General features: G+C 39.8%; 1 protein-coding gene across 1 annotated transcript in view; it reads left to right on the top strand.

Annotated features, from left to right (window-relative positions):
• Positions 1 to 20,848, top strand: part of LOC124277272 — a 32,019-nt gene extending 11,171 nt beyond the window's left edge. Inside the window, exons 3-9 of the mRNA XM_046712924.1 lie at positions 3,343 to 3,435; positions 4,661 to 4,978; positions 7,519 to 7,741; positions 10,990 to 11,123; positions 11,514 to 11,672; positions 16,925 to 17,071; positions 19,695 to 20,848. Coding sequence (XP_046568880.1) covers positions 3,345 to 3,435; positions 4,661 to 4,978; positions 7,519 to 7,741; positions 10,990 to 11,123; positions 11,514 to 11,672; positions 16,925 to 17,071; positions 19,695 to 20,428 — 1,806 coding nt within the window. The 5' untranslated portion in view covers positions 3,343 to 3,344 and the 3' untranslated portion in view covers positions 20,429 to 20,848. The remainder of the gene's footprint in view (positions 1 to 3,342; positions 3,436 to 4,660; positions 4,979 to 7,518; positions 7,742 to 10,989; positions 11,124 to 11,513; positions 11,673 to 16,924; positions 17,072 to 19,694) is intronic.
• Positions 20,849 to 22,750: the final 1,902 nt, after the last annotated feature.

The raw sequence follows: 22,750 nt of genomic DNA, 5'->3' as shown, positions 1-22,750 counted from the left end.
GTTTACATACAGCAACTAGCCACATAGGGCGTCAAACCAGTTTACATGTAGCAACTAGCCACATAGGGTGTGGAACCAGTTTACATACAGCAACTAGCCACATAGGGTGTGGAACCAGTTTACATGTAGCATCTAGCCATATGGAGTGTGGAACCAGTTTACATGTAGCAACTAGCCACATATGGTGTGGAACCAGTTTACATGTAGCAACTAGCCATATAGGGTGTGGAACCAGTTTACATGTAGCAACTAGCCATATAGGGTGTGGAACCAGTTTACATGTAGCATCTAGCCATATGGAGTGTGGAACCAGTTTACATGTAGCAACTAGCCACATAGGGTGTGGAACCAGTTTACATGTAGCATCTAGCCATATAGAGTGTGGAACCAGTTTACATGTAGCAACTAGCCGTATAGAGTGTGGAACCAGTTTACATGTAGCAACTAGCCACATAGGGTGTGGAACCAGTTTACATGTAGCAACTAGCCATATAGGGTGTGGAACCAGTTTACATGTAGCATCTAGCCATATGGAGTGTGGAACCAGTTTACATGTAGCAACTAGCCGTATAGAGTGTGGAACCAGTTTACATGTACCAACTAGCCATATAGGGTGTGGAACCAGTTTACATGTAGCAACTAGCCATATAGGGTGTGGAACCAGTTTACATGTAGCATCTAGCCGTATGGAGTGTGGAACCAGTTTACATGTAGCAACTAGCCATATAGGGTGTGGAACCAGTTTACATGTAGCAACTAGCCATATCGGGTGTGGAACCAGTTTACATACAGCAACTAGCCATGTGGGGTGTGGAACCAGTTTACATATAGCAACTAGCCGTATCGGATGTGGAACCAGTTTACATACAGCAACTAACCATATGGGGTGTGGAACCAGTTTACATACAGCAACTAACCATATGGGGTGTGGAACCAGTTTACATGCAGCAACTAGCCGTATCGGATGTGGAACCAGTTTACATGTAGCAACTAGCCATATAGGGTGTGGAACCAGTTTACATGTAGCAACTAGCCATATAGGGTGTGGAACCAGTTTACATACAGCAACTAGCCGTATTGGGTGTGGAACCAGTTTACATGTAGCAACTAGCGACATAGGGTGTGGAACCAGTTTACATGTAGCAACTAGCTATATGGAGTGTGGAACCAGTTTACATGTACCAACTAGCCGTATAGAGGGTGAAACCAGTTTACATGTAGCAACTAGCCACATAGGGTGTGGAACCAGTTTACATGTAGCAACTAGCTATATAGGGTGTGGAACCAGTTTACATGTAGCAACTAGCCAAATGGGGTGTGGAACCAGTTTACATGCAGCAACTAGCCACATAGGGTGTGGAACCAGTTTACATGTTGCAACTAGCCATATAGGGTGTGGAACCAGTTTACATGTAGCAACTAGCCAAATGGGGTGTGGAACCAGTTTACATGTAGCATCTAGCCATATAGGGTGTGGAACCAGTTTACATGTAGCAACTAGCCAAATGGGGTGTGGAACCAGTTTACATGTAGCAACTAGCCACATATGGTGTGGAACCAGTTTACATACAGCAACTAGCCATATAGGGTGTGGAACCAGTTTACATGTAGCAACTAGCCAAATGGGGTGTGGAACCAGTTTACATGTAGCAACTAGCCATGTGGGGTGTGGAACCAGTTTACATGTAGTAACTAGCCATGTGGGGTGTGGAACCAGTTTACATGTAGCAACTAGCCATATAGGATGTGGAACCAGTTTACATGTAGCAACTAGCCATATAGGGTGTGAAACCAGTTTACATGTAGCAACTAGCCACATAGGGTGTGGAACCAGTTTACATGTAGCAACTAGCCACATAGGGTGTGGAACCAGTTTACATGTAGCAACTAGCTGTATGGAGTGTGGAACCAGTTTACATGTAGCAACTAACCATATAGGGTGTGGAACCAGTTTACATGTAGCAACTAGCTGTATGGAGTGTGGAACCAGTTTACATGTAGCAACTAGCCGTATAGAGTGTGGAACCAGTTTACATGTAGCAAGAGTGGAACCAGTCATTATGGAGGTGGAGTGTGGAACCAGTTTACATGTAGCAACTAGCCGTATAGAGTGTGGAACCAGTTTACATGTACCAACTAGCCGTATAGAGTGTGGAACCAGTTTACATACAGCAACTAACCATATAGGGTGTGGAACCAGTTTACATGTAGCAACTAGCCGTATGGAGTGTGGAACCAGTTTACATGTAGCAACTAGCCGTATAGAGTGTGGAACCAGTTTACATGTAGCAACTAACCATATAGAGTGTGGAACCAGTTTACATGTAGCAACTAGCCGTATGGAGTGTGGAACCAGTTTACATGTAGCAACTAGCCGTATGGAGTGTGGAACCAGTTTACATGTAGCAACTAGCCGTATAGAGTGTGGAACCAGTTTACATGTAGCAATCCAGTCCGTATAGAGCGTGGAACCAGTTTACATGTAGCAACCAGTCAGATAGAGTTTGGAACCAGTTTACATGTAGCAACTAGCCGATAGAGTGTGGAACCAGTTTACATGTAGCAACTAGCCAGATGGAGTGTGGAACCAGTTTACATGTAGCAATCCAGCCATATGGAGTGGAACCAGTTTACATGTAGCAACCAGTCGTATGGAGTGTGGAACCAGTTTACATGTAGCAACTAGCCGTATAGAGTGTGGAACCAGTTTACATGTAGCAACTAGCCGTATAGAGTGTGGAACCAGTTTACATGTAGCAACCAACCAGATAGAGTGTGGAACCAGTTTACATGTAGCAACTATCCACATATAGGGTGTGGAACCAGTTTACATGTAGCAACTAGTCAGATAGAGTGTGGAACCAGTTTACATGTAGCAACTAGCCGTATGGAGTGTGGAACCAGTTTACATGTAGCAACTAGCCGTATAGAGTGTGGAACCAGTTTACATGTAGCAACTAACCATATAGGGTGTGGAACCAGTTTACATGTAGCAACTAGCCGTATAGAGTGTGGAACCAGTTTACATGTACCAACTAACCATATAGGGTGTGGAACCAGTTTACATGTAGCAACTAGCCGTATAGGGTGTGGAACCAGTTTACATGTAGCAACTAGCCGTATGGAGTGTGGATCCAGTTTACATGTAGCAAGATACACACTGAAGGTATAAGCTATATTTCCCCAGAGAAAACACACTCACAGGCAGTAAAAGCAGTATTTACACATACACATAAGGTAAAAGCAGTATTATCCCAGTGTAACACATATATTATAAGCCATATTCCCCCAGTCTCATATCCTCAGACTATATATAACCTACATATTCTGTGTGTGTTTCAGGTATGTGGTTCACACTTGCTCTGGCCTTGACCTTGCAAGCAATGGGACTTTCTGCAGACAGTACTGTGTGTAGTGACGCCATCAATACAACAGGTGAGTGAGTGAGAGTGAGTATAAGTGTAACTGAGTATGACCTACCGCTGCTTGTAGCAATGTTCCAGCTATATCCTGTTAGGGAACACCAAAACAGGCTTCTCACGTTGCATCCATTAGGGGAACCAAACCTTGGTCTTTGGCGTGATAAGCGAACAGTCACCACTTGGCTAGCCCCTACATGCAAGTACATCAAGAAGAAAAATCAGCAGAATTTGCAACCAGTAGACCAATGTCTAACCTCTGAAATGAGAACGTTTACTGAAAAGAACAGTCATAAATTATCTTACTATGATATAATACAAAGGGTCCAGTCTCTTCAGAAACTGCAGAAATGTAGGCTTGCCAATTGTTATAAAAGTCCAGTCAAATGTAATCAGGGTTGGAGACAATCGTTTTTTCAATAGCCGGGACAATTTTCGTTGGGGGATAAAATGGAGCATCAAATGGTGGTTACTTTTGCTAAGGCATCTATATATTGTAATAACATATGTCCAGCTGCATAAACTTCCATATATTTCACAGTTGTGGTGCTGGTGTAACGGTTTAACCTGACAGATTGTGTAACAATACCCCAGGATCAATGCTAATATACTTACTCATACACCAGGTTGCAGTTTTCCTATCGACTGCTGGTTGTCTGGTCCAAACTCTGTGACACAGTTGAAGTATTTTGCTGACTTGAAATAAAACATCATGAACTTACTCACACCATACTGGAGTTGTTTGTCATGATATCGACCTCTGGTTTGTCTTGTTCTGACCCCATTTCTGCCATGATGTTTCTGGTATATTGCTAAAAGCGGCGTAAAACCAAACTCAGTCAGTCAGTCTTGATTTGACATGATTATTGACATGCCAATCACCTTGCTGTAGTATTGCTGACTGGCACAACATGAAAAATTTCATTCACAGTGTATAGTAGATCTTCCTCTATCACTGGACCACACCACATTATCACTGGATTATCTGATCCTGAGGGTGGTGGGGTAGTCTAATGGTTAAAGCCTTCGCTCGTCACGCCAAAGACCCGGGTTCGAATCCCCACATGGGCACAATGTGTGAAGCCCATTTCTGGTGTCCCCCGCCGTGATGTTGCTGGAATATTGCTAAAAGCGGCGTAAAACCAAACTCAGTCAGTCAGTCTGATCCTGACTACCAGTGTGTCAAACCTGAAATATTGACAGTCATAAAATGACATTCACCTCAAGCTTATCTGTTTCAGCTGCCCTTCAGTTCAGTGACAGTGACCCAGACCTTCACCCCTTTCGTAAACCTGGTCGTTACTTGGAAATTGATTGCTGTGGAGATGGATTCACGGACATTGAGTGGTACTTTACCAGCAACATGAGCAGCAATTGGCGACCTTGGCCTTGGTTCTCCTGCCAGCACTGTTCAGAAGACTACCATCAACTGCGTCGAAAGAACCAGACATTGATCATATTTCGCACAGGAACCTTTGATACAGGATGGTACTTGTGCAATGTGTCGAACTCAGACACGCTACAGTACATACAGAGGAGGGTCCATCTTGTAGTTGCAGGTAGGCTGGGGATGACTGTGATTCAGTTGGAAGTAGTGATGATGTAGTTGGAGGTAGTGATGACATAGTTGGAGGTAGTGATGATGTAGTTGGAAGTAGTGATGACATAGTTGGAGGTAGTGATGACGTGGTTGGAGGTTGTGATGATGTAGTTGGTGGTAGTGATGACGTAGTTGGAGGTAGTGATGATGTAGTTGGAGGTACTGATGATGTAGTTGGTGGTAGTGATGATGTAGTTGGTGGTAGTGATGATGTAGTTGGAGGTACTGATGATGTAGTTGGTGGTACTGATGATGTAGTTGGTGGTAGTGATGATATAGTTGGAGGTACTGATGATGTAGTTGGTGGTAGTGATGATGTAGTTTGAGGTAGTGATGATGTAGTTGGAGGTACTGATGATGTAGTTGGTGGTTGGTGGTAGTGATGACATAGTTGATGAGAAGTTGGAGGTAGTGATGATGTAGTTGGTGGTTGTGATGATGTAGTTGGTGTAGTGATGATGTGAAGTTGGTGGTAGTGATTGTAGTTGGAGGTAGTTGGTGGTAGTGATGATGTAGTTGGTGGTAGTGATGATGTAGTTTGAGGTAGTGATGATGTAGTTGGAGGTATAGGTGATGCAGCTGGGAGGTAGTGATGACGTAGTTGGAGGTTGTGATGATGTAGTTTGTGGTAGTGATGATGTAGTTGGAGGTAGTGATGATGTAGTTGGAGGTTGTGATGATGTAGTTGATGATGATGAAGTTGGTAGTGATGATGTAGTTGGAGGTAGTGATGATGTAGTTGGAGGTAGTGATGACATAGTTGGTGGTAGTGATGATGTAGTTGGAGGTAGTGATGATGTAGTTGGAGGTTGTGATGATGTAGTTGGAGGTAGTGATGATGTAGTTGGAGGTAGTGATGATGTAGTTGGTGGTAGTGATGATGTAGTTGGAGGTAGTGATGATGTAGTTGGTGGTAGTGATGATGTAGTTGGAGGTACAGATGATGTAGTTGAGGATGTGATGATGTAGTTGATGTAGTTGGTGGTAGTGATGATGTAGTTGGAGGTAGTGATGATGTAGTTGGAGGTAGTGATGATGTAGTTGGAGGTAGTGATGATGTAGTTGGTGGTAGTGATGATGTAGTTGGAGGTAGTGATGACATAGTTGGAGGTAGTGATGATGTAGTTGGTGGTAGTGATGATGTAGTTGAAGTTGGCAGGTGATGATGATGATGTAGTTGGAGGTAGTGATGATGTAGTTGGAGGTAGTGATGATGTAGTTGAGGTTAGTGATGACGTAGTTGGAGGTACAGGTGATGCAGCTGGGAGGTAGTGATGACATAGTTGGAGGTTGTGATGATGTAGTTGGAGGTTGTGATGATGTAGTTGGTGGTTGTGATGATATAGTTGGACGTAGTGATGACGTAGTTGGAGGTTGTGATAATGTAGTTGGAGGTAGTGATGATGTAGTTGGTGGTTGTGATGACATAGTTGGACGTAGTGATGACGTAGTTGGAGGTAGTGATAATGTAGTTGGTGGTAGTGATAATGTAGTTGGAGGTAGTGATGCTGTAGTTGGAGGTAGTGGAGGTGTTCTAGTTGTAGGGAGTACCGGTACCTTTGACATAGTTGAGGATAGTATTGACATAGTTACAGGCAGTGATGATGTAGTTGCAGATACAGATGATGTAGTTGGGAGGTAGTGGAGGTGATCTAGTTGTAGGGAGTACGTTTGACATAGTTGCGGATAGGATTGACATAGTTACAGGCAGTGATGATGTAGTTGCAGATACAGATGATGTAGTTGGGAAGTAGTGGAGGTGATATAGGTGCAGGGAACAGTTTTGACATAGTGGCAGATAGTGATGACATAAATGATGGCAGTGATGACGTAGTTGCAGGCAGTGATGACGTAGTTGCAGGGAATGATGACATAGTTGAAGGTAGTGATGACATAGTTGCAGGTAGTGATGACATAGTTGCAGGCAGTGATGACATAGTTGCAGGCAGTGATGACATAGTTGCAGGTAGTGATGACATAGTTGCAGGCAGTGATGACATAGTTGCAGGCAGTGATGACATAGTTGCAACTAGTGATGACATAGCACTGACGTCGCATTTCTGCTGAATTAAGAAGTTACTCATCCTTTAAATTTGTCCTTATCTGACTCTCCAACTTCTTAATATGCCACTCAAAAAGGTTTTTCAGCGTTATACATTTGTATAAGTGTGAGATCTAGTGACCCTCTCAGGAGTTGAGTGCTATTGTTGATAATCCCTTCTCTGAGAAAACTAATTTTATCATTTAGGGAGAGAAGTGAAGAGTGTAAGCAACAAAGATGAACATTTTATCATTCAGATTTATAGGGCATTGGATGAGTGAGTGAGTTTAGTTTTACGCAGCTTTTAGCAATATTCCAGCAATATCATGGCGACAGACAAATGGATCTACCATTGGGATACTTAGATATCAGTTGATGCTACCAATTGTTTAGTAGTTTAGTTAGCCTGTTGTCATTTCAATCCTTAGACACCATGTACAAACATGCATTTTCTCCAGACTGTGATGACCTTGACGGCAACATCCGTGTGTTCGAGCAGCCTGGTCTCATTCAGAATGCAGCTCTAGACAGTAATTTGACCTTGACCTGTGGTGGAAACTTCGGATGTCCAGCAGGTGACATGGATCGCCATGCCAACTGGTCCTATGTGTCTCCACATGGCAAGGTCCATCCCCTTCTGCCTGATGTCGATGATCATTACAGTATTGTCTTCAGTCATGGGTGGGTACAGCAGAGGTCCCTGTGGTTAAAGTGTTTGCTTGTCATGTTGATGGGCAGGTTTTGATTATTCACATGTGTCCAATGTAGTGTTGGGAATTGGTTAAAACCTCATAATTGATGATTGCTTCATTACAACCGATGAATCATTGAAAATAATTGGTTAGCCTCATTTATGAAATTTTCCTGTTTTTTGGGTTTTTTTGTTAATGAAAAAAAAACATAATGAAAAAACATGTAGTTCTTTGGGGTTTTTTGTGTGGCAAATTCACATCTTGAAAGGATTACTACTTAACTAGTATGTTAGGAACATAAAAGATAAATTTAATCATGACTTGGAACAAGCTTGGTAGTGGTTATGAAATGCAACTTACAAAACCAACCGTGTGAAAAATATTGTTAATGCAAAAAAGTGTTCCAGAGTTGTTTGTGTTCAATTATGAGAAAACATGATCGATTGCTTGGTCGTTTAGTCACTGCGACCAATCTTCGATTATTTCAATTAATCGGACCACCACTAGTCCAATGTGTTAAGCTTATTCCATCCATACCTCCCTTGTCCATCTGGCTTCCACGCTTCCCTTTGTGCATAATAAACACAACTAGTGTACTTCAACTTACTTACTAATTATCATGTCCAGGGCTCGATTTAAGAGAGGTTGATCTACTTGCACCAGGTGCAAACTAAGATAAAAACAGCCAAATTCCAGTTGCAACGTAGTGTGTTAAAACGTCAGAGGTTTTGGTGCACATAAACATATTTCTGTGATTTAGTACCCATGAAACCATAGCAACACAGAGACAGCTGATCCCTGTTTACAAGAGCTGTCATAGCCCGAAACGTGTACATGAATAGCAATATTTCAGTGTCATAGCTATTCAAAGATAAAGAAGAAAAATGAGCTGACATATTTATGCTTATAATGTTAGATTTATTGTTGATTTATTTCTCAAAAGTTGACTGCACCTTGTGCAAGTTAAGACTGATAACTAGGTTGCACTTTGTAATATTGCGTTGCACCAGTGCAAGTAACAAAGCACTAAATCGAGCCCTGATCTCATTGTTCATCAAACTCATCAAGTGTATAAACTCAATTCTAATCACAACCAGTGACTCTGTACATCAACCTACTCTGCTGAAATCACCAATTAGATATCCAATGTACATCAACCTTTTCAATTGTATATAACGGTATTCACTATGCAGCAATGTATATATTCTCCCTGTTTCAAATTGTTGTATCACTTGCTTGATAACAGTGTGAGTGCCTATGCTGAAACGTCACACTCATTGCACAGTGAATGTTATACAATGAATGTTCTTGTACAATTCTTGATTCCAGGGTTACAGATACAACAGTTAGCTCTGTACTGACAGTGAATGTTATACAATGTAATTCTTGATTCCAGGGTTACAGATACAACAGTTATCTCTGTACTGACAGTGAATGTTATACAATGTAATTCTTGATTCCAGGGTTACAGATACAACAGTTTTCTCTGTACTGACAGTGAATGTTATACAATGTAATTCTTGATTCCAAGGTTACAGATACAACAGTTAGCTCTGTACTGACAGTGAATGCCATACAATGTAATTCTTGATTCCAAGGTTACAGATACAACAGTTAGCTCTGTACTGACAGTGAATGCCATACAATGTAATTCTTGATTCCAGGTTACAGATACAACAGTTAGCTCTGTACTGACAGTGAATGTTATACAATGTAATTCTTGATTCCAAGGTTACAGATACAACAGTTAGCTCTGTACTGACAGTGAATGTTATACAATGTAATTCTTGATTCCAAGGTTACAGATACAACAGTTAGCTCTGTACTGACAGTGAATGTTATACAATGATACAACAGTTAATTCTTGATTCCAAGGTTACAGATACAACAGTTATCTCTGTACTGACAGTGAATGTTATACAATGTAATTCTTGATTCCAAGGTTACAGATACAACAGTTAGCTCTGTACTGACAGTGAATGTTATACAATGTAATTCTTGATTCCAGGGTTACAGATACAAACAGTTAGCTCTGTACTGACAGTGAATGTTATACAATGTTAATTCTTGATTCCAGGTTACAGATACAACAGTTAGCTCTGTACTGACAGTGAATGTTATACAATGTAATTCTTGATTCCAAGGTTACAGATACAACAGTTAGCTCTGTACTGACAGTGAATGTTATACAATGTAATTCTTGATTCCAAGGTTACAGATACAACAGAGCTCTGTACTGACAGTGAATGTTATACAATGTAATTCTTGATTCCAGGGTTACAGATACAACAGTTAGCTCTGTACTGACAGTGAATGTTATACAATGTTGTTCTTGATTCCAGGGTTACAGATACAACAGTTTTCTCTGTGACAGTGAATGTTATACAATGTAATTCTTGATTCCAAGGTTACAGATACAACAGTTCCAAGGTTACTCTGTACTGACAGTGAATGTTATACAATGTAATTCTTGATTCCAGGGTTACAGATACAACAGTTAGCTCTGTACTGACAGTGAATGCTATACAATGTAATTCTTGATTCCAAGGTTACAGATACAACAGTTAGCTCTGTACTGACAGTGAATGTTATACAATGTAATTCTTGATTCCAAGGTTACAGATACAACAGTTATCTCTGTACTGACAGTGAATGTTATACAATGTAATTCTTGATTCCAGGGTTACAGATACAACAGTTAGCTCTGTACTGACAGTGAATGTTATACAATGTAATTCTTGATTCCAGGGTTACAGATACAACAGTTATCTCTGTACTGACAGTGAATGTTATACAATGTAATTCTTGATTCCAGGGTTACAGATACAACAGTTAGCTCTGTACTGACAGTGAATGTTATACAATGTTGTTCTTGATTCCAAGGTTACAGATACAACAGTTTTAGCTCTGTACTGACAGTGAATGTTATACAATGTAATTCTTGATTCCAAGGTTACAGATACAACAGTTAGCTCTGTACTGACAGTGAATGTTATACAATGTAATTCTTGATTCCAGGGTTACAGATACAACAGTTTTCTTACAGATACAATGTAATTCTTGATTCCAGGGTTACAGATACAACAGTTTTCTCTGTACTGACAGTGAATGTTATACAATGTTGTTCTCAATTCCCGAGTTACAGATACAGACGCTCTGTACTGACATTGAATGGTGTACAATGTAATTAAAGATTTAAAGATATAAAATGTAACACAATGTAATTCTTGATTCCAGAGTTAAAGATACAACAGTTAGCTCTATGCTGACAGTGAATAGAGTGAGAAGTTCGGACTTCAGTAACACTTATATCTGTGATCTGTCAACAAACAAGAATGTATTGACATGGAACCTTACAATACAACAACAAGGTATTTCCAAATTTCTCTGGTTAAATATGAATTTGAATGTGAAACTTAAAAACAGTCGTTCTGTTGTTGTCACAATGAATGTTTGTCGTTTAAGGCTGCACATGGCAATATTCTACTAAGTTAGTAATTTAATCAAATATCAACCTGATAAACAAGTGATTGATATTGTGAGCAAACTTTCACTCAACTGGAGAATGTCGGCACTTAAGACTTTAACCAAGTCAAAACGACATATAGCTATATCTGTATTTCAGCAAAAACTTCACCAGGATGCGATTGTATACAGCGAAATGATGGAAGTGTGTGTACATATATACTAAGCTCACTGGCGCTTATCCCCCATGACAAATGAACAGTCCTTACATGGAATCTCAATCACATGTTTTTCAGCTGTCCAGGAGAAGCTGAACCTGATGGAAATAGCAATCCCTGTTGGTGTTGTCGGGGGATTTGTTGTTCTACTGGGGCTATTAGTGGTTCTGTACTGGTGCTATAAGCCTCAGGTTGACTTCAGATATAACCGAATGCGAGGCAATCTTCCCGTCAGAGGTAAGTTGTCACTTACATACATGCAGTTTCTGTGTGTAAAATTATTTCAAAATATTGCTTGTCTGGTGAGCTAACTTGCCTAAATAGTCATCTGCCAGATTCTTATTTACCTTTCAAAATAACTCTAAAAATCTATCAATGGTAACTCTGCCTATTAAAGATATCAAATTGTTTTCTTATGGTCACGCTTTTCTACAGAAACTGGAGAAATTTTACAAAGAAAGGATCAACTAAGTGATCTGCATAGCAAGTTACAGATACAATTTCAGTACCTCGTCGGGCAAGAGACAAACAGAATCTTTAGGTGAACCAAATTTTCATAGCGAGGGTGGCCCTGGCTATGTAACACACTTGGTGATTTGATAGTTTATATAGGAAACATTTATAAATAGTAAACTTAAAATAAAATTAACACGAGTATCTGTAAACATGTAAATGTCTGTGCTGTTTACAGATATCATGGAATCACATTTAATTTAAAAAACACATTAAGGGACCTACACATAGTGAAAACCAATTAGTTGCAGCTATTAAACAAGAAACCAGGTTAATGTTTTACAGGAAAATAGTTTCTACATTCAGTTGTCTGACCACCTGCATAACTTAGTGACTTATTCATCAATCGGGGGGGGGGTACCCTAATGGATAAAGCATTGGCTCGTCACGCCGAAAACCGGGGTTCGAATCCCCACATGGGCACAATGTGTGAAGCCCATTTCTGGTGTCCCCCGCCGTGATGTTGCTGGAATATTGCTAAAAGCGGCGTAAAACCAACTCAGTCAGTCAGTCATCAATCCTGGGCCCCATTCCACAAACCGATTGTAACTGTTGTAAGGAGGACTGAGTATTGCACCAAATTTTGTATCGCGATATATTGCGATACACTTAACCTGTATTGCAATACGTATTGCAATATATTGGCGAAATGAGGACCCAAGAGAATTTTGGCAAATTTGACAGTTTTTCCTTAATTATTTTCAAGTTTCAATGCTTCAAAATGATTCGATCAAACATTATATTTTCTGCTTTCAGGTTTAATAAAAATAACTACAAACATACCTGTAAATCATTGTAAAATGATTTATTGAAAATAAATAAACAAACATAAAGCACTTCTCAGTTCTCACTGGTCGGTTTTCTTTCCAAACACTTGGGCGCATACTATCTGAATCAGCTCCTAAATTCACAGAATGAAAGTTCAAATTAGCACCATTCTTTAAACTGAGTAATATACTGAAGAGTCCATAACTTGACTGTGACATGACATGACATGACATGACTTGACAGTGACATAACATGACTTACCTTGTCAGTGAAAAAATAGTGCAAATATCAGCTTTGGCGCGTTTATTGTCGACAAGCAGAAATTCTTCCTCTGCAGACAATTTGGGGAGGTTACTCTTTCATAACCAATATATTGCTTCAGTAAAAACATATCGCGATATTCGTATTGCAGGTTCGAAACCAGTAAAAACTGGTATACCGGTGTAGCAGGCCATTTCTTCTCCAGTCTAAACTTTCCCCGGGGAGGTTTTGTCCTAGGATATTCTTACCCCGGGGAAAGTTTGGGCTAGGCTAAAGTTTCCCCCCCTAGGCCAAACTTCACCCCCTGTGTAAACTAAGGTATTTTGTTCTGTTTTCTATGAAAAGTGGGAAGATTCTGGCCTACCTAGGCTACTTCTTCCCCACCCTTGCTCCTATGTCAACGTCACGATATGGCTGAAATATTGCCGATGTGATGTTAAATAATAACTCACTCACTCACTCACTCTTATGTCAAATGGGGGAGATTCTGGCCTACCTAGGCTACTTCTTCCCCACCCTTGCTCCTATGTCAACGTCACGATATGGCTGAAATATTGCCGATGTGATGTTAAATAATAACTCACTCACTCACTCACTCTTATGTCAAATGGGGGAGATTCTGGCCTACCTAGGCTACTTCTTCCCCACCCTTGCTCCTATGTCAGCGTCCGCGATATGGCTGAAATATTGCCGATGTGATGTTAAATAATAACTCACTCACTCACTCACTGTTATGTCAAATGGGGGAGATTCTGGCCTACCTAGGCTACTTCTTCCCCACCCTTGCTCCTATGTCAACGTCACGATATGGCTGAAATATTGCCGATGTGATGTTAAATAATAACTCACTCACTCACTGTTATGTCAAATGGGGGAGATTCTGGCCTACCTAGGCTACTTCTTCCCCACCCTTGCTCCTATGTCAACGTCACGATATGGCTGAAATATTGCCGATGTGATGTTAAATAATAACTCACTCACTCACTCACTCTTATGTCAAATGGGGGAGATTCTGGCCTACGTAGGCTACTTCTTCCCCATCCTTGCTCCTATGTCAACGTCACGATATGGCTGAAATATTGCCGATGTGATGTTAAATAATAACTCACTCACTCACTCACTCTTATGTCAAATGGGGGAGATTCTGGCCTACCTAGGCTACTTCTTCCCCATCCTTGCTCCTATGTCAACGTCACGATATGGCTGAAATATTGCCGATGTGATGTTAAATAATAACTCACTCACTCTTATGTCAAATGGGGGAGATTCTGGCTTAGCTAGGCTACTTCTTTCCCATCCTTGCTCTTATAAACCAACAGTAGTTTTGACTTATATTTTGGTACAAATTTTTGCCAAATAGTCCATTTTTGCCTGTGACTTGGGTGGAGTGATTTGAATGCATTCATGTTTGAACGTCATATATCTCTACATCCACCCTGCTCCCGCATTAGTTCTTCATCTGTCCAAATCATGTCACCATAGGATGTAAACATTCAATCGAACATTTGATGGGTAAATAAGATGTAATATACACAGGTTGCTTTCTCTCTTATCATGCTGTTCGTTATCTAATATTTGTTGTATTTATGTATAAATGTAATGGAACATTATTCACATAAGCTTGTTTACTAATCCATAATCACTTTTGGCGAATGAAATATGATTCAGATAGCCATGGGCCAAGTATACCCCTTATCAAACCTTGTCTTTTGAATATAGAATAAGGCAATATAGTGGATGATAGATGATACAGCTTTTGATATAGATATTGTGTTGGGTTGTTGTTGTTGTGTTGATGTTTACATCTGCTTCCAACTGTCAAGTTGATGTCGCTGACATGGATGCCATATTTAAAGCCATTAGTGAGGGAATAAAATTTCAAATGGATATGGACATCCAAGTAAAAACTGGGTATTTGGTTAAAGTTTCGAATATAGTAATGATTTTGACATAAGCCAATTTTGAGTAAGTGGGGATAAGTAAATTATTGAAAAATAAAAATAAGTAAATGATAATATAAAACAATAGTAATGATATAATATCTTTGCTTTTATGCTTGCTTTTCTTTTTAATCTCACCTCATAGAAGGGTATTGAAACAAAATGGGAACCATGTACATGTTACATATGAAGATGAAGATGACCTGTAAATTGTTAATGGAACTTGACATCAACATGAATATCTTATCAATGTGTTCACGTGAATAGCTATGTCTTGTTTTCGTTTTTGACTTTTTCAAGATGAACATAAACATGAAAATAAGGTTGGGGAAGAAATAGTCTAGCTTGGCCAAAATTCTCCCTTTTGATATAAGAACAAGGGTTTGAAAAAAGTAGCCTTTAAAGTTGATTCAAGGGTGGGAAAGTTTGGCCTAGGCTAATGTTTCCCCAGCGAAGGGGAAGGTGTCTTGAACTTTACAAAAATACATTTTCTAAAATGGAAGCTGCTGGCTGATTTGGTTAGATTGCTGACTTTGTGTGTTTTCAATTAAGTGCCTGACTAGTGTGGGTTTGAATTCCGTATGGGACTCAACCTAACAAAGGTACTAGAATCTGTGGTTCACTGAGAAAGTGTAATCCCACAGATAGCATGTTTCTGGAACTATCAAATATTGTAGGTACCTCAAGGGGCTTGATTTTTATTAGTTTATGAGTAAAATTAAAATATTTTTCAAAATAGTTGAAAGTTTAGGACATAAATAGGACATGACACATTTAGCAATATTCCAGCAGTATCACGGATGGTGACAGCAGAAATCCCACATTGTAGCAGGGACCACTCAGGTACCCCACTGCCCCCATAAAGATTAAGAACCAGCGAGATTATGGAGCACAGTGGGTGGTCAGTGGTTGGAATGTGCTGGGGTAAACAAAACCTGTCACATCTACAAGTCAGGGGAGGGCGGCCATGTTACATGTTAATGGGGATGGATCAGCATGATTAGTGAGGTGAGGTGAAATTGGGTTTTACGTCGTGCTTGAGAATATTTCGCTCATATGACGACGTGCATGCGTGTGTATGTGTATGTGCGGCTGCTTGTACTAGCCCAGACTTAAGCTGGTTTTATAGTGCTAGCCCACTGAGATACCATGCTGCACTGAAACATGAATACCCCACTCAGACACATTATACTGACTCCGAGCCGACCAGTCCTTGTTGTACCCATTAATGCCGAGCGCCAGGCAGTGACCAACAAGTACCATATTTTAACGTCTTTTGGTATGACGCGGTCAGGGATCGAACCCGTGACCTTCCGCACTCCGGGTGGACGCTCTTAACCACTACACCACGGAGGCGGTCCAGCATGATTAGTACTATGAGTATGACCAGTGGTGATTAACAAATGACCAGTCCCTAATCAATCTAACCAGTTTTAGTTGGTACTGATATACTGATATACACTTTGCTTTCAAAATGTTCATTTGTTCTGTAAATTATTACAAAGCATTAACACATTAAGGGACCGTTCTTAATTTATGGCTGGGGGATGTGGATGGGGGTGGGAGGGTTTCACCCATTTATTCTGTTCTGCGGAGGTAGGTGGGGTCATCAATTTGGTACACATGTACTAGGGGTGGGGGTGAGTAATTTTGAACATAAAAATATAGAAAAAATTTTGCTTAATAAATATGGGAAGGGGTTGGGGGGTTCATTTACTTTGTACATAACTGTTAGGGGGGTCAGTCATATTGTACATGCTTCTACGTAAAAACAATCATCACCCCCAACCCCCAACCCCCAGCCATAAATTATGAACAGTCCCTAATTATCAATATGTAGTGGTATTATCCGAAATGGAATGTTTTTAATTTAAAAATCTTTGAGAATTTTTTCAGAAAAATACAAGATTTCAGTTGATGAGTGATTGTTATGAACAAAATCAAACCAATTGTGACCACTGATCGATTTTGAAATCCTACCTGGTTCTGAACCGTGTTTGATTCCAGGGCCGAATGAGGAGCATTATCACGACACTGCTGTAGTACACAGTGATTCTGAAAAGATTGCTGACTTTGTGGAGGAGGAAATTCGAAAGCCTCTACAGGATGATGGCTATGATGTGTTCACTAAAGCATGCACTCAGGAGGGCGCAGGTCAGTGTTTACATTACAAAGTGGGAAAATGAATATTGGGTCGTATATATTTCACCTATGTCATGTTTTTGTTACACAGTAAATGGCTTTTCACTCAAGATTCTCCAATACATCCAATCATATATAATATTATCAGCTGATATACACACTTGTATGTTAACACACTCTTACCTGTATGTTTACTCTCTTCACCGTAAGTTTAAACACTCACAGTATGTGTACACACTTACCTGTCTGTTTACACTCTTATCTGTATGTTTACGCTCTTACCTGTATCTTTACTCTCATACCTGTATTGTTACACTCTCACCTTTATGTGTACGCTCTTACCTGTATCTTTACACTCTTACCTGTATGTTTACTCTCTTCACCGTAAGTTTAAACACTAACGGTATGTGTACACGCTTACCTGTCTGTTTACACTCTTATCTGTCTGTCTGTTTACACTCTTACCTGTATCTTTATACTCTTACCTGTATGTTTACGCTCTTACCTGTATCTTTACACTCTTACCTGTTTTGTTACGCTCTCACCTGTATGTTTCCATTCTTTTATGTATCTTTATGCTCTTACCTCTTATGTGTACACACACTTACCTGTCTGTTTACACTCTTATCTGTCTGTTTACACTCTTGCCTGTATCTTTACACTCTCACCTGTATCTTTACACTCTTACCTGTATTGTTACACTCTCACCTGTATGTTTCCATTCTTTTATGTATCTTTATGCTCTTACCTGTATGTTTACACTCTTACCTGTATGTTAACACTCTTACCTGTCTGTTTACACTCTTATCTGTATGTTTACGCTCTTACCTGTATCTTTACTCTCATACCTGTATTGTTACACTCTCACCTTTATGTGTACGCTCTTACCTGTATCTTTACACTCTTACCTGTATGTTTACTCTCTTCACCGTAAGTTTAAACACTAACGGTATGTGTACACGCTTACCTGTATGTTTCCATTCTTTTATGTATCTTTATGCTCTTACCTGTATGTTTACACTCTTACCTGTATGTTTACACTCTTACCTGTCTGTTTACACTCTTATCTGTATGTTTACGCTCTTACCTGTATCTTTACACTCTTACCTGTATGTTTACACTCTTACCTATATCTTTACACTCTCACCTGTGTCTTTACACTCTTACCTGTATTTTTACGCTCTTACCTGTATCTTTACTCTCTTACCTGTATTGTTACACTCTCACCTGTATGTTTCCATTCTTTTATGTATCTTTATGCTCTTACCTGTATGGTTACGCTCTTACCTGTATGTTTACACTCTTACCTGTATGTTTACGCTCTTACCTGTATGTTTACACTCTTACCTGTATGTTTACACTCTTACCTGTATCTTTACACTCTTACCTGTATGTTTACACTCTTACCTGTATCTTTACACTCTTACCTGTATGTTTATGCTCTTACCTGTATCTTTACTCTCTTGCCTGTATCTTTACACTCTTACCTGTATTGTTACACTCTCACCTGTATGTTTCCATTCTTTTATGTATCTTTACGCTCTTACCTGTATGTTTACACTCTTACCTACATGGGGCGGTGGGATAGCCTAGTGGTTAAAGCGTTGGCTCGTCACGCCAAAGACCTGGGTTCGAATCCCCACAAGGGTACAGTATGTGAACCCCCATTTCTGGTGTTCCCCATCGTGATTTTGCTGGAATATTACTAAAAGCGTTGTAAAACCAAACTCAGTCCGTCAGTCTTACCTACATATTTATGCTCTTACGTGTATCTTTACACTCTTACCTGTATTGTTACACTCTCACCTGTATTGTTACAATCTTACCTGTATGTTTACGCTCTTACCTGAATCTTTACGCTCTTACCTGTATTGTTACACTCTCACCTGTATGTTTCCATTCTTTTATGTATGTTTATGCTCTTACCTGTATGGTTATGCTCTTACCTGAATGTTTACACTCTTACCTGTATCTTTACACTCTTACCTGTATGTTTATGCTCTTACCTGTGTGTTTACACTCTTACCTGTATCTTTACACTCTTACCTACATGGGACGGTGGGATAGCCTAGTGGTTAAAGCGTTGGCTCGTCATGCCAAAGACCCCGGGTTCGAATCCCCACAAGGGTGCAATATGTGAAGCCCATTTCTGGTGTTCCCGGCCGTGATGTTGCTGGAATATTGCTAAAAGCGTTGTAAAACCAAACTCAGTCAGTCAGTCTTACCTACATATTTATGCTCTTACCTGTACCTTTACACTCTTACCTGTATCTTACGCTCTTACCTGTATGTTTATGCTCTTACCTACATATTTACACTCTTACCTGTATCTTTACACAGTTATCTGTTTACCTGTGTGTTTAACACTTACCTGTATGTTTACACTTACCTGTATATTTAAACACTCATGGTATGTTTACGCTCTTACCTGTATGTTTACACTCTTACCTACATATTTACGCTCTTACCTGTATCTTTACACTGTTATCTGTTTACCTGTGTGTTTAACACTTACCTGTATGTTTACACCCTTACCTGTGTATTGTTTCACTGCAGATTCATGCCCAGTACAGATGTTTCAGTGGGGATTTGTGACTAGTAAAGTTGTTTTACTGTCTGTTCTGTTGTATAATAGGTGAGATGGAGCAAGTTGATGCAATCGGATACAGTATGGGTGTCATTTTGGTCCTGAATGCAGCTGAGGTGACAAGCAGCGAAATGCAGTATCTCATGGCCACTGCAATAGAGTGCCATGGCACACGAATGGTGGTAATTGACATGAAGGAAAAAGAATCCACTCATACCTGGAAGGACAAGGTTGATGAAAGCTTTCTCAATGCATTGCCCAAAATTCTGAAAACAGTCACGTGGCACGGATCAAAGACCATGAGCAGACGACAGAAGGACAATTTGTTGTACACCATCAAATCCCATCTCCCAGAACCAGGTGGAAAACGCCTGCAAGATGAGTGCACGACGAGTGACTTCAGCCAGAGACAGCTTAGTAATTCCAGCACTGCACCACTTATACCAGGAGGTGATCAATCTGTTTCTTTACTGTCTCAAACTAAAATTGAAATGGAAGAGTCAAAGTCGGAACATCCAGACTTTGAGGGCGGTGAAGTTGATGATGATGTGTTCAGTAATGATATGCCATCTGGAGGCATTCCAAAGAATAGGCCGCCATTGCATCGTTCTGATCGCGTCTCAAGCAATAGTCAGTTTGTGAAACAATTATCAGATGACAGTGGCTATGCAAAGTCTCCTTGTGTTGGCTCAGATGAATGCACCAGAGTTGCTTTCAAAGATACATCCCAAAACGTCTCGGCTAAGGAGTCCCCTAGGGTCATACATGCAGTTGATGGCTAATTTGAACATCATCATAAGACAAAACTTTCTAAGACATATTCCCCTTCTCCACATAAGTCCATTGTATTTTTCATGCAATTGTTCATAACATACAATGGATAAAACAGGGTTTTAATTCGACTCACAAACAGGGGGGTTCTGAGGACCCCCAATTATTAATTTCAAGGGTCCTTGTCGGTGTTCATACAAACGAGTGGCGTCAGTACACAACACAAGGCTCCTGTGAAGTAATGATGTAGAGAACTCTATGGTTTGATAATTTCTTTAGAGCATGTAATGAATCATTGATTTTATGGACTGATGAAGGAAATAATGCATGTATAGTCTGTTTTGCTCAAAAACGGACCGATGAATTGCAATCTAACTCGAAAACTACTAAACATATAGTACTATATAACACTGATCATAATCAAAACGTCAGACCAACTCTTTGATTTTTTTTCAGAATTTATGTCCTAAAAATAAAAAAAGTTGTTTAACAAACTATCATATAAAATCTTGACACAGTTCACTATTTATTACGAGGGAGGGGTGCAAAGAGAGGAACAGACAGGTGTGCAAGTAAGGATGGAGACGGCACAGCACAGGTTAATGAACCAATGACTTTGTCGGTACTTGTGCACGTGCTTCGCGTACACATGGCTGTTCCTCCCTTTGCAGTCCTCCCTCGTAACAAATAGTGAACTATGTCAAAATTTTAATGATGGTTTGTTAAACAAATTTTTTTTTCCTTTTAGGTCATAAATTCTGCACAAAAATCACCGAGTTGGCCTGACGTTATGATTATGATCAGTGTTTCACTGAGTATTCTTTGTTTAGTTGTTTTCGAGTTAGATTGCAATTCTTCGGTCCGTTTTTGAGCCAAACGGACGATAACTGCTCTGAAAGAAAAAAACAAAAGTCATAGATGTGTTGTGGCTACAGATACTAATATTGTGCGTGAAATTTTTTCTGTGTCAATTCTCTCCATTCGTGCGTAGTGGACACACATTTGCCCATCACACAAAACCCTGATAAAAGTAGATTAAACTCCACTCATGTGGTGTCATATGACTTCCACTGACCAATCAGCATCTTGGTTTTGTTATCAGTTGGTTTCTGTATCTGTAAAACTCCAATAAGATAGTGACTCCCAGTTGACAGTTTTCTTATTACCTGATCTAGCAATGAAACCACAAATTGTATCAATGCATGCCCTAACACAAGATACTGACCTCACTGACCTCACCAAGACAGCATTTGTAAATAACTGTGCAAGATCTGGGCTATTATGATATGGAATTACAGTGATTATTTTATATGTTACTTACACCTACTGATGAAACACTGAATGAAAGTGTCTATCATTTTGGGGCTGTCAACCAAGAGACAAAATTCTGTAAAGGAAATGATAATAATAGGAACTGAAAATTAACCCGTTCACTCACTACAAATCACTCACTCACTCAGTAGATGTAGGATGAAGGATACTGAGTTAGTAAAATACATATATTTACACCATGAACATAGTGGACCACCTGCCAGCTTGTTTTTAGAAATTGAATAGCAGTGAACATACCTAGTTAAACATCAATTACATGACAACTCCCTGCAGTTACAACAATTATATAAGCATGTGTTCTGTACAAAATCTGTATACAAGAAGACACAGCATGTAATGTGAATATAAGTCTTATACCATATGTACAGGGTCCATATAAAGGTTATTTACATGATGGGCTGGGTGTTGATCCAGGGGTGTTTAATGGAACATGCTAAAAGACACCAATTATCACAGACATTTTTCCTTATTGTCTCAGTTTGGGGATTGCATCTCTAGATGACAATCCTGTCGATAATTACACATGTCCAAGTCACAAATAGACCTGATCAGATGGAATACAGTGAACTCCAGTTATAACAAACCCAGAGACCAATAATATTTGTTTTTTTATAACCATAGTTCATTATACACGATTTAAGTGTTTGCTCTTCACACCAAAGATCAGGATTCGAGTCCCCACATGGGTACAATGTGTGATGCCAATTTCTGGCATCCCCTGCTGTGATGTTGCTGGAATATTGCTAAAAGCAGCTTAAAACCAAACTCACTCACTCATATGAATTTCAACTTAAATGTACAGTAACTGGCCAGGACAAAAAAGGTAGATCGTTTTATATGTCAGTTTGTTTTGAAAGTGTTCGTTATAAACATAGTAGACTGTATGTGGCACAATGTGAATTCATGTAGAATATTTTTCACAAATAACGCAAATGCTTTCATATATTGCAGATTTTTCTACCACAGTAATTTGAGGGAGACAGCGAAGCAGTGGTGAGATC

This window comes from Haliotis rubra, unplaced genomic scaffold, assembly GCF_003918875.1.
Source record: "Haliotis rubra isolate DU_JTF1 unplaced genomic scaffold, ASM391887v1 Scf22, whole genome shotgun sequence".
Classification (NCBI taxonomy): domain Eukaryota; kingdom Metazoa; phylum Mollusca; class Gastropoda; order Lepetellida; family Haliotidae; genus Haliotis; species Haliotis rubra.
This window is presented reverse-complemented; position numbering and strand designations above follow the sequence as displayed.